Genomic DNA, 12530 nt, shown 5'->3' on the forward strand with positions numbered 1-12530 from the left:
ATGCTTTCTATGGTGCATCTGTAAAAGTTAGAGAGTCGTAGCTGACATGCCAAATTTCCTTAGTCTTCTGAGAAAGTAGAGGCGTTGGTGGGCTTTCTTAACTGTAGTTCCATCTGTAGTGTTGGCATGGGGGGCCCAGGGCAGGTTGTTGGTGAACTGGACACCTAAGAACTTGAAGTTCTCGAACCATTTCTACTTCGTCCCCACTGATATGGACAGGGGCATGTTCTCCTTTACGCTTCCTGAAGTCGATGACTATCTCCTTTGTTTTGTTGACATTGAGGGAGAGATTATTGTCAGTGATTATTATAGTGCAAGGTTTACTCGCAAAGTCAATATCTTTGGTCGTGTTAAAAGAGGGAACTATTTGTTCTATAATTTAAAGTTTATGTTGCCTACAAAAATAATGTTTAACCAAATTTGCTTTTAGTTTATTATTGCAGTGAAGTCTTAAAATGTGAAATCTTGTCCTGTCGTCCAATCAGCTACTAACTGGAATTTTAAATTTCTTTACACAGAAAGCAGTTGGTATACGGAACATGTTAGGACATAGGACAAATAGTATAGAATGAAGATAAGCTAGATAAGTAGCTAGTTCCCATTTAATATTGACTCAGTCACATTGCTTCACTTTAACATTGTTCATAACATTGGGACGATAACGTTGCACTGCTTACTATAATGTCGTTTGTCACAGACTTCCTCTTCCGTGGCCTGCACAGCCCAAATGTGCATATGGCATTTTCTGAAATTTTGCCTGGCACTGTTGGAGTCAGTGCATCATGGAACCTTCCCTGTTGCTCCTCTTTCGTCTGCTCCTACTCTTGCCTCCATTCCCCTTATCATGAAGTCCTGGAATTTCTTCAGCTGCTCCTTGCACCGACCAACCTCTGCCACTAGATGGAACCCAGTCACTGAAACCGGGCAATTGGTGAGCATATTGTTTTACATTGATATTCTTTTTTGTATATTTAAAATTTGTCTTTTAAAGGCCACTTCATTTATGAATGTAGATAATTAAGAAGCTATAAACATTTCAACTTGTAATGTTTTGAATTTATCTTATGAGAATGGTCCTAAAGAGCCTAACTACTGTACCATATCTCATTTTCCGAGTTATATCAGCCAGAAATCCACAGTACTGCACATGTACAGTACAATATTTCAAATAGTACATTGGTTTTTTTTGGGTGAGAAACATCCAGAATAACCTAACTCTGGCTTTAACACTGATTCCTGTGGAACCTATGATTCTTGTTTTGAGGATAGGTTAAACAGACTGGTTTTGTTCTCACCGGAGTTTAGAAGAGTGAGGGGTGACTTGATTGAACTATATAAAATCCTGAATGGTCTTGACAAGGTGAACATGGAAAGGATGTTTCCTCTCGTGATAAGTCCAGAACGAGGTGAGTATTGCTTTGAAATTAAGTGTTGGCCTTTTAGGACAGAGATTATCATGTTTTTTGAGGGCAGTGCAACTTTGGAACTCTCTGCTCAGAACGCAGAGGAGGCCGGGGTCATTGAATATTTTTAAGGTGGAAGTAGATAGATTCCCTTGCATAGCAAGAATCTAAGTTATCGGGGTAGGTTGGAACGTAGAACTTGAAATGCAAACATATCAGCGATGATCTTAGAATTGGCAGAGCAGGCTCGAGCAGCTGAATGATCTATGTCTGCCCCTATTTTATATGTATGTTCGTATGATTCACTGATAGTCATGATTTTAAGGAACACAACTTTAAGTGAGCACTTACTGTAAATGAGGGAGAAAAGAACTGGTGGTAGAGTTGGATGAGAGTGGCGAGGCTGGTTGAGCATAAACATCGACCAATTGGGCCAAATCTGCTTCTGTACCGTATTATTCTATATAACAATGGGGCCCATTAAATAAAAATATATGGTGACAATTATGAGAAAAATTAGGCTACCAACTTCTTCAACGCAGTTTTAAATCACTTAATTCCCCATAGGTACAATCTGCTAGGTTGTCCAATTAGCCAAAACAATTTGAAATCAATACTTTAATCTTTATATGAAAAGGCAAATTTTAAAAATGTAACATTACTCTGAGCAAAATAAGTGAATTCAAAGACCAATTTCCAACTCATTTCCTTGATACCGAATTACTAAGTTTCTCCAAGTGTTTCGAGAAACGTTGCTATCGAATTGTGCAAATATGGTATTTTGTGTGATGATGACTAAAGTAGTTTCTCGGTGGGGGAACGGGAAAGCTGAGTTTGTGGTCTTGTGAAAGGGTTCCAGCCTCTCAGTCCGGGAAAGGTTCCAGGGGCTGGTGATCATGTTAAAGCTGCAGCTGGTTTCACATCAGTCTCCGGCCACGGCCTCAGGGCCCGACTCCTCCCGTACAAACCCCAGCCGGGAAAACACAGTCACACTGGCACAACTCACCTCCGCTCCCTCCTCCGCAAACCCACTTTCAGCCTCGTCAACCCAGCGGCGAATGGTTTCAGTACCGAGGCCACCAGCCTGTGCGCCGCCATGGGAGCCGCCATGACAGCCGAGTGAAGCATCCTGGGAGAGGGCGGCAGGAGGTCAGGCTGCAGCTTCACTCTGCAACCAGCACACACTGTACAATATATTATACACTGCAAACAGCACACACAATATATTATACACTGCAAACAGCACACCCAATATATTATACACTGCAAACAGCACACACTGTACAATATATTATACACTGCAAACTGCACACACTGTACAATAACTCAAACATTGCAAACTGACTATATACTGCACAGAGCAGACTGTACAATATCTCAAACACTGCAAAGTACACAGAGCAGTCTGTACAATATCTCAAACACTGCAAACTGACCATACAGTGCACAGAGCAGACTGTACAGTATCTCATACACTGCAAACTGTGCAGAGCAGACTGTACAATATCTCAAACACTGCAAACCAAATATACACTGCACAGAGCAGACTGTTCAATATCTCAAACACTGCAAACTGACTATACACTGCACAGAGCAGACCGTACAATATCTTAAACACTGCAAACTGCACAGAACAGACTATATAATATACAGTACACTGCAAACTGCACGGACTGTACAATATATTATACACTGCAAACTGCACAATAGGCTGTATACTGCAAAACTGCACAGTGCAAACTGTACAACATCTCATACAATGCAAACAGTACAATATATCATACAGTGCAAACTGCACAGAGCAAACTGCACAGAGCAAGTTGTACAATAGACTAAACACTGCAAACTGCACAGGACAGACTGCACAATATTTCAAACATTGCAACCTGTATGATATACCATACAAGCAAACTGTACAATATATCATACACTGCAAACTGCACAGTGCAAATTGCACAAACTGCACAATATATCATACTCAGCAAACTGCACAGAGCAAAATACAATATATCATACACTGCAAACTGCACATTAGACTATACACTACAAATTGCACATTAGACTATACACTGCAAACTGCACAACTGACTATATGCTGCTAACTGTACATTAGACTATGCACTGCAAACTGTACATTAGACGATACACTGCAAACTGCACAACAGACTATACGCTACAAACTGCACATTAGATATACACTGCAAACTGCACAACTGACTATATGCTGCACACTGCACAACTGGCTATACACTGCAAACTGCACAACTGACTATACACTGCAAACTGTACAACTGACTATACACTGCAAACTGCACAACTGACTATACACTGCGAACTGCACAACTGACTATACACTGCAAACTGCACAACTGACTATACACTGCAAACTGCACAACTGACTATACACTGCAAACTGTACAACTGACTATACACTGCAAACTGCACAACTGACTATACACTGCAAACTGCACAACTGACTATACACTGCAAACTGTACAACTGACTATACACTGCGAACTGCACAACTGACTATACACTGCAAATTGCACTACTGACTATACACTGCAAACTGCACAACTGACTATACACTGCAAACTGCACATTAGACTATACACTGCAAACTGCACAACTGACTATACACTGCAAACTGCACAACTGAATATACACTGCAAACTGCACAACTGACTATACACTGCAAAGTGCACAACTGACTATACACTGCAAACTGCACAACTGACTATACACTGCAAACTGTACAACGGACTATATGCTGCAAACTGCACAACTGACTGTACGCTGCAAACTGCACAACTGACTATACACTGCAAACTGCACAACTGACTATACACTGCAAACTGCACAACTGACTATACACTGCAAACTGCACAACTGACTATACACTGCAAACTGTACAACTGACTATACACTGCAAACTGCACAACTGACTATATGCTGCAAAGTGCACAGCTGACTATACACTGCAAACTGCACAGCTGACTATACACTGCAAACTGCACAACTGACTATACACTGCAAACTGTACAACTGACTATACACTGCAAACTGCACAACTGACTATACGCTGCTAACTGTATATTAGACTATACACTGCAAACTGCACATTAGACTATACACTGCAAACTGCACAACTGACTATACACTGCAAACTGCACAACTGACTATACACTGCAAACTGCACAACTGACTATACACTGCAAACTGCACAACTGACTATACACTGCAAACTGCACAACTGACTATACACTGCAAACTGTACAACGGACTATACACTGCAAACTGTACAACTGACTATACACTGCAAACTGCACAACTGACTATATGCTGCAAACTGCACAGCTGACTATACACTGCAAACTGTACAACGGACTATATGCTGCAAACTGCACATTAGACTATACACTGCAAACTGTACAACTGACTATACACTGCAAACTGCACAACTGACTATATGCTGCAAACTGCACAGCTGACTATACACTGCAAACTGTACAACGGACTATATGCTGCAAACTGCACAACTGACTATACGCTGCAAACTGCACAACTGACTATACACTGCAAACTGCACAACTGACTATACACTGTAAACTGTACAATGGACTATACACTGCAAACTGTACAATGGACTATACACTGCAAACTGTACATTAGACTATACACTGCAAACTGCACAACTGACTATACGCTGCAAACTGCACAACTGACTATACACTGCAAACTGCACAACTGACTATACACTGTAAACTGTACAATGGACTATACACTGCAAACTGTACATTAGACTATACACTGCAAACTGTACATTAGACTATACACTGCAAACTGCACAATTGACTATACACTGCAAACTGCACAACTGACTATACACTGTAAACTGCACAACTGACTATACACTGCAAACTGCACAACTGACTATACACTGCAAACTGTACATTAGACTATACACTACAAACTGCACATTAGACTATACACTGCAAACTGCACAACTGACTATACACTGCAAACTGTACATTAGACTATACACTACAAACTGCACATTAGACTATACACTGCAAACTGCACATTAGACTGTACACTGCAAACTGCACATTAGACTGTACACTGCAAACTGCACATTAGACTGTACACTGCAAACTGCACAACTGACTAGAGACTGCAAACTGCACAACTGACCATATACACTGGAATCTGCACAACTGACTATACTCTAATGTACTGTGAACTGTACGTTAGACTACACACTGCAAACTGCACATTAGACTATACGCTGCAAACTGCACAACTGACTATACGCTGCAAACTGTACATTAGACTATACACTGCAAACTATACATTAGACTATATGCTGCAAACTGCACAACTGACTATACGCTGCAAACTGCACATTAGACTCTACACTGCAAACTGCACAACTGACTATACGCTGCAAACTGCACATTAGACTGTACGCTGCAAACTGCACAACTGACTATACACTGCAAACTGCACATTAGACTATACACTGCAAACTATACATTAGACTATATGCTGCAAATTGCACAACTGACTATACGCTGCAAACTGCACATTAGACTGTATGCTGCAAACTGCACAACTGACTATACACTGCAAACTGCACATTAGACTGTACGCTGCAAACTGCACAACTGACTATACACTGCAAACTGCACATTAGACTACACACTGCAAACTGTACATTAGACCATATACTGCAAACTGTACATTAGACTATATGTTGCAAACTGTACATTAGACTATACACTGCAAACTGCACATTAGACTGTACGCTGCAAACTACACAACTGACTATACACTGCAAACTGCACAACTGAATATACGCTGCAAACTGTACATTAGATTATACACTGCAAACTGTACAATAGATATATGCTGCAAACTGTACAATAGATATATGCTGCAAACTGCACAACTGACAATGCATTGCAATCAACCATGCCAACTGGATTACCATAGAAGGTGCAAAACAGAAATCAGTTTCTGACTAGGTACCTCTAGTGCAATTTGGGGTGGGCAAAAATGCTAGCTTCAGCAGCAACACTCACATCCCATGAAAGAAAATATTGCAGATAAAATTATCAGCTGAGCATCCCAGATTGCTCTGCAGATCTCCTGTTAGAAACTATAAATAAATACAGGAGGTGAGTTGACAACAGTTCTCATCCCCATCCTTTTGGTTGGGACAGCATAAAGAATCCTTTAGAGAAATTCAGGTGAATGTTGGTTAAGTGCCTTTTTTGGGTACGTATACAGTGCCCATGAGCCCAAGGCTCATCCTGAGTTGGATCTTGGGCATCATTGAAGTATTTTATGAAGGTTGTCAATGAATTATACAGGTCCGTTCTGGGTAAAAATGACCATCCGGTTTACATGTAACCTGAAAAGCAGCAGTTGACAAGAGTCCGGGGCCCATTGGCACGGACCAAAAATGTTCTATTTGATCTTCCCAGTGTTCGTTGGAAGAATCCTGCTATCTACCTGATGTACTGTCAGATAGGTTGTATGTCGGCCCAGAGACTTTCACGGTGGTAGGGAGACCGGTGAAGAAACAGATCTGGGTGTCATCAGCATACAAGAGATTATTCTGGCAAGACTGTGAGTTCGCTATCAGCATGTAGGTGGGTATGGGAAGGGGAGGGGGAGGGGCAGTGGAATAGGCATGGAGGCATGGATCCATAGTTGGAATATTTCTAATTTTCACCATATATCATTTTGGTGAAAATGATGTTCCGGAAGTCCCATTTGTAAGGACACCGTTGAGAAATTAATCAAAATGTGCAGAATAGTTAACTTTAAATCATGGCTCCTTTTACTCTCACACTCTCTTAAGCTGTAATCATATTACAGGTAGGATTTCAACATTAGAACATTTTTTATTGTGTCTATATTCTGAATCAGGTATGTATCCATAAGGCCTAAGAGCTAAAGTTGAGAGTAATTTGCCAGTTCTTTGAGGGATGACAACCAATGACTTGGGAAAACCACAGCAATCTTGAATTTTAAGTCAAGGTACTATCTTAATTCTAATGAAGTCTCAACTTTCTTATAAATTAACAATAAAATTACTATGGAGTTTCCGTTTCTGAGATATTAATGATAGGTATAATAAAACTTTTAAACCCAGAGTTATATTATCCTTACACAGATGTTGGTGCTTTGATACTAATTTGATGTCAGCACAACTGTATCAAGTCACAATTAAAATAGCTTCCATTCTGAAGCTCTTTAAATACAGTCAATACTAGAGGGTTTGTATTCTATACTATCTCTCCACACTAAAGAACATGTTAATTTACTCATTCTATTTATGCACAGTAACGTTCTAATGGAAACAAGATGAGGCTTGCCCAACCCCACTGCCCACAGGCCAGATGTAGCCTGCAAAGCCCTTTTATCATGGCCCAATGAGCTAGAATTCAAAAAGCCAATAAGATGGGAAAGTGGAGTGGAAGATCCCGCAAGGAGCTGCCTATCAACAGCAAATGTGGGAAGGAAACAGTCTGTGATTGGGGGGATCAATGAACACAGGAAAAAGAGAGGTTCCTGTGGGTGGAGAGGCTGATTGCAGGACTCTAGGGAGAAGGGACTCTGTCCACTGATGGAGAGAGAAAGTGCGAGTGTGTGTGAGAGGGAGAGTGTGTGGTGTGAGTGTGAAAGGGTGAGAGGATGTGAGACAGAGAGAGAATGTGTGAGCGAGTGTGTCTGTGTGTGAGGGAGAGAATGTGTTTTGTGTGAGAGGGAGAGTGTGTGAGAGAGCGAGTGTTTGTGTGTGTGTGAGAGAACGAGAGAATGTGTGAGGGAGAGAATGTGAGAGTATGTGTATGAGAGAACATGAAGGAGTATGAGAGAGACTGAGAGAAAGTGTGTGTGATAGTGTTTGTGTGTGTGAGGGAGAGAATGTGAGAGTGTGAGAGAGAACATGAAGGAAGGTGTGTGAGAGAAAGTGTGTGTGAGAATGTTTGTGAGTATAAAAGAGCGTGAGGGAGTGTGCGTTTGAGGGAAAGAGAATGCGTGAGAATATGAGAGACAGAATGTGCGTGAGAGAGAACATGAGGGAGAATGTGCGTGAGAAAGTGTGTGTGAGTGTTTGAGAGTCTAAAAGTGTGAAAGAGAATGTGTGTGAAAGAGACTGTTTGTGAGAGAGTTTGTGTGTGAGACTGGGAACGAGCCAGTCACCCTCTAATTACTATCTTTATTCATTAATATTTTTAAAATTATCAATGTATTGCTTTGACATTGCTTCATTTTTCTCAGCAAGTGTTGCTTTTCCTCCGAGTTCAATGTGTTTGTGAAATTCATATTTATCTTTGAAATTTGAAGATGGGCCACTTGAGTTAGAAATGGAAATATTTGCCCCGCCCCCAGCCAGGAGGTTGGACGAGCCTGAACTAGAGGATTTCAGCCCATTTGTAATTAACGGAGCAGTTCAGATATTGTGTCATTCCACTTGAGACAGACTTTTAAAGCACTGTTACAATGACGAAAAGGCAAAATCCTTGCGTACGTTGTTCTTAAGTAGTATCGCATTCTCCAAACCAAATAGAAAACGCCAGTTAAGAAAACTACGCCGAAACTTTTCGATATTCAAAAAACACTCATTAATTGGCGTGTGTATCTTGGTTCAAATGTGGCAACTTTAATATGTACTTCGTCTATAGTAACGACAATTTTAATCTCATTAAAAACCTGCGTCATTGTCAGAATGTTGCCATGTTTAGTTCGGGTAAAAAAGAGCGAAGACTAAATGAAGTAAAATGTGCTCATTGAGCAAACATAGAAACATCACTTCCCCAACAAAATAACCTGAAACCCTGACTTGAAGTCTTTCGACAAATGGAAAGTATTTGAATATTTCTTCCGCACTTCTATTAGACCATGTGCTGTCCCGAGATTAGGGGATGAATCATGTCTTCAATTATTGCTTGGCGTTTGCTCTTCCCAGAAGCGAGGTTCACATTTCGAAAGCGGAGTTTGGAAACTCCTTTTGTTCCCAGTTACAGATGAAGGCAATTTTCGCTTCGCAACAGCTCCCCTTCCCGGTTTCCTTCTTGGAAGTCAAGTGTACACTTTCACAATATGCCCAAGTGCTGTGGATACGGGAAGAAAGCAGCCGAAAACTTTTTGGATCCTTCTCAAATGTTCAAGGTCTCCTTGAATAGGATTGATTTCCGTGACTCCCTGAAATGTTTGTTATTGACAATAATAACAACAGAAAGTGCTGGATATACTTCAGCAGGTCTGTGGAGAGGGGAACAGAGTTAATAGGAATCCCTTTATTTCAATGACATGTTTATTTTTCCCGATAACGAGTTGAACTGGATGGAACTCCTGTGTAAAGGGGGGGATATTTTTAAATCCGCAATTGCATTAATTGAGTACATGATACGGGAATCTACAGAAGTAGAGTAGCAATTATTATTTGATGGAGTTGGAATAAAGAAGGGTGATGCAGTACAGTGTTTCCCCGGGCGATGGCACCATCAGATCTTTATGACAAGTCTTCAGCAGTGGAATGAGGGAGGGGGAGGAGTGGTTATTTCTTTTGGCAATTTACATGGAATTAGAGTCATCCCATCCCCTCTGGTGGTGAACGGTGAACTGAGTGAACCGAGAGGCATTCTTTTCAGGGCATTAATTCTGGTGTATTCCGGGCAGATAATAATGTTTGCCTGCAGCATTGAAGTCAATGCTACTTTTTTTTCTCTCAGAAGTTACAGAGACCTTCCTTAGGTTCCGGGAGTATTTGTGTAACACGATAGCAGGGCAAATCCACCGCCTGAATGTAGCAGCCCCGGGTTAGGGAGAGGGACGGGGCAGATCACGGGCAAGAGTTTCAGACCCAGAAAAAAGAATGAGTGGTGGGCAGAGTCAAAGCGTGGCGTTGTGAATGAAAGGGAGGATGAAATGACAAGAGATACTGTCAGAGGCAAATTACTGGAAGAGAATACAGATCGCGGCCGCCTAATATTTAATGAATCAAGGACAGGGTGCCACGTTTCTGAATCATTGTCTCTGACCGGGGCCAGTGGCTGGGATTAGCTCAGGGGGGGGGGGGGGGATGCGAGAATTTCTTTCACCTTCTAAGAATGAAAACACTGTATCAGACTGTCCCCCAGAACAAATTTGAAATCAATACCCGTAAAGGAGCGTATTCTTTAGACACTTCCCTTTTCTGGCAATTGGCCCATTTTTTTCTTTTTGAATCACGTTGTTACCAGAACTAATGCATTTCCAGGAACGCGCGGGGAGGAGCTTCGACACACTATAAAAGGCAGCTCTCAGAGCCAGTCTGCTAGAAGGTATCAGAGAGATCGCGATCAGCACCGTTATAGAGAAGGCAAGCAGCCATCTGATCGACCCACACACACACACAAACGCCTATCGACTTCTTGAAATACATTTAAAAGGGCATTGATTTGAGAGGAGCCAAGCAGACGGGGTTCCTCTGGACCTAAAGCAACAACCCGGAAACTAAAACAATTACCTCGGGTTCTCAAGAGCCGGGAGCAACTTCATTCCCCAGCTTTGCTTCAAGGAAAGGACTTTGATCCAGTAACAGAACCCCAGGAACTATAGTTGAAGGTAAGATTATTTTCTCTCTGTGTCCGCCCGCCCCCGTGCAGTTTGTAAGCGATTAACCTGGAGTTTTTATTAGAAGCGATTAATAAACTGGAGGAGTTAGGATTAGAGTTTCTGCATCAAATTGTTTGAAAAGGGAGAGGGGGGTGGTGCGCTTTAAATAAGGGAAAAAATGATAAGTTACAAGTAACATTGAGACAAACAATGGAAGAGTGTTGGAAACACTCAGAGGGCATCTGGAGAGAACAAGGCAAAGCAAACGTTTCAACTTTCACCCCTCGTCCTGACGAGGGATTGAGTGCAACGTTTATTTATTTCTCCTCCACAGATCCCGTTGAGTGAGTCCCTACACTTCAATGTTGGGAAGTAAGTCCACCTGATGTAGCACGGTCCACTTGTACATCGCATTTAAACACACATTCCAGTATCAATTATTAATTGAAGGTTTTTGTCTCAAACAGGCGCTGGAAACCTATCAACAACGCACTTATGCTTTAGCAGAGGTTTACGAATTTTCCCGGAACTTCCAATTTCAGGACTTTTCTGCAATGGTAACACACAGTAAGTTTGACGGGATGAGCCGTCCTGTCGACATGCCGACCCAGAGACTCTCTTACCGGCTGAAGACATTTGCTTCCAAAAACGAGTACAACTTAATCGTGAACACTGTACGGAAACTTAAAGAAAGCGGTTTCTATTGGAGTACAATGAATGGGGGAGAAGCTAACATCCTCCTGAGCTCCGAACCAGTTGGAACGTTTCTAATCAGGGACAGCTCGGACAATAGACATTTCTTTACCCTTAGCGTTAAAACAGAATCAGGCACTAAAAACCTGAGGATACAGTGTGAAAACTGTTCATTTTTCCTGCAAACGGACCCCAAGAGCACCCAAACAGTTCCTAAGTTTGACTGTGTCTTGAAGTTGATCCACCATTATATGCCTTCAAAGTCGACAGACTCAGGGAATGTGAAAAGAGTCTATTTCATTTACTCTGGGGGTGACAAGATCCCTCTGGTACTCTCCAGACCTCTTTCATCGAGTGTTTCAACGCTGCAGCACCTGTGCAGGAAGACGGTAAATGGACATGTGGCGGTGTCTGGCAAAGTGGAAGAATTGCCTATGCCTGTCAGACAGTTCCTACAGGATTACGATGCCCCGGTCTAATCCATAAATTGCCATATGGACTCAAAAAAACCCCTAGCCACTTGGGTGGATATCTAAGCTTGAACAAAACAGAAATATTTGCACTCGTTTTTTATTTATAACAAATTTCAATAATTTATAATAAAATGCACTATTTTTAATGACTACAAAATTGCATGCTTCATTTCTGAATTATGTGCTCTGCTGTTTGTGATGCTTTTCAATCACAGTTTTAAAACATACATATATATCTAAGACGAAATGCAATTCCAAGTGTAGCTATCCCTCCCTGCTTTTACTGTGTTAGTGTTTGGGGGTCTATCAGTATAAAGCACAAACTACTTTCAATTCGCCTCTGGTGACA

The 12530-nt window shown here is 41.5% G+C and overlaps 2 protein-coding genes across 3 annotated transcripts in view; one reads left to right on the forward strand and one right to left on the reverse strand.

Moving 5' to 3' along the window:
* pgs1 (phosphatidylglycerophosphate synthase 1) overlaps positions 1-2528 on the reverse strand; it is a 57815-nt gene extending 55287 nt beyond the window's left edge. Inside the window, exon 1 of one of the 2 annotated variants that reach the window (XM_078225683.1) lies at positions 2410-2528. In XM_078225683.1, the coding sequence (XP_078081809.1) occupies positions 2410-2513 (104 nt within the window). In that variant the 5' untranslated portion in view covers positions 2514-2528. The remainder of the gene's footprint in view (positions 1-2409) is intronic. The other variant, XM_078225684.1, reaches the window with a different exon arrangement.
* An 8357-nt stretch (positions 2529-10885) lies between these two features.
* Positions 10886-12326, forward strand: socs3b (suppressor of cytokine signaling 3b). The gene is made up of 2 exons (XM_078225680.1): positions 10886-11024; positions 11483-12326. Exon 2 carries the CDS (start codon positions 11570-11572, stop codon positions 12185-12187), a length of 618 nt encoding a protein of 205 aa, XP_078081806.1. The 5' UTR covers positions 10886-11024; positions 11483-11569; the 3' UTR covers positions 12188-12326.
* The last annotated feature ends 204 nt before the right edge of the window (positions 12327-12530 follow it).

This window comes from Mustelus asterias, chromosome 12 (genome assembly GCF_964213995.1).
Source record: "Mustelus asterias chromosome 12, sMusAst1.hap1.1, whole genome shotgun sequence".
NCBI classification, from domain to species: Eukaryota; Metazoa; Chordata; class Chondrichthyes; order Carcharhiniformes; family Triakidae; genus Mustelus; species Mustelus asterias.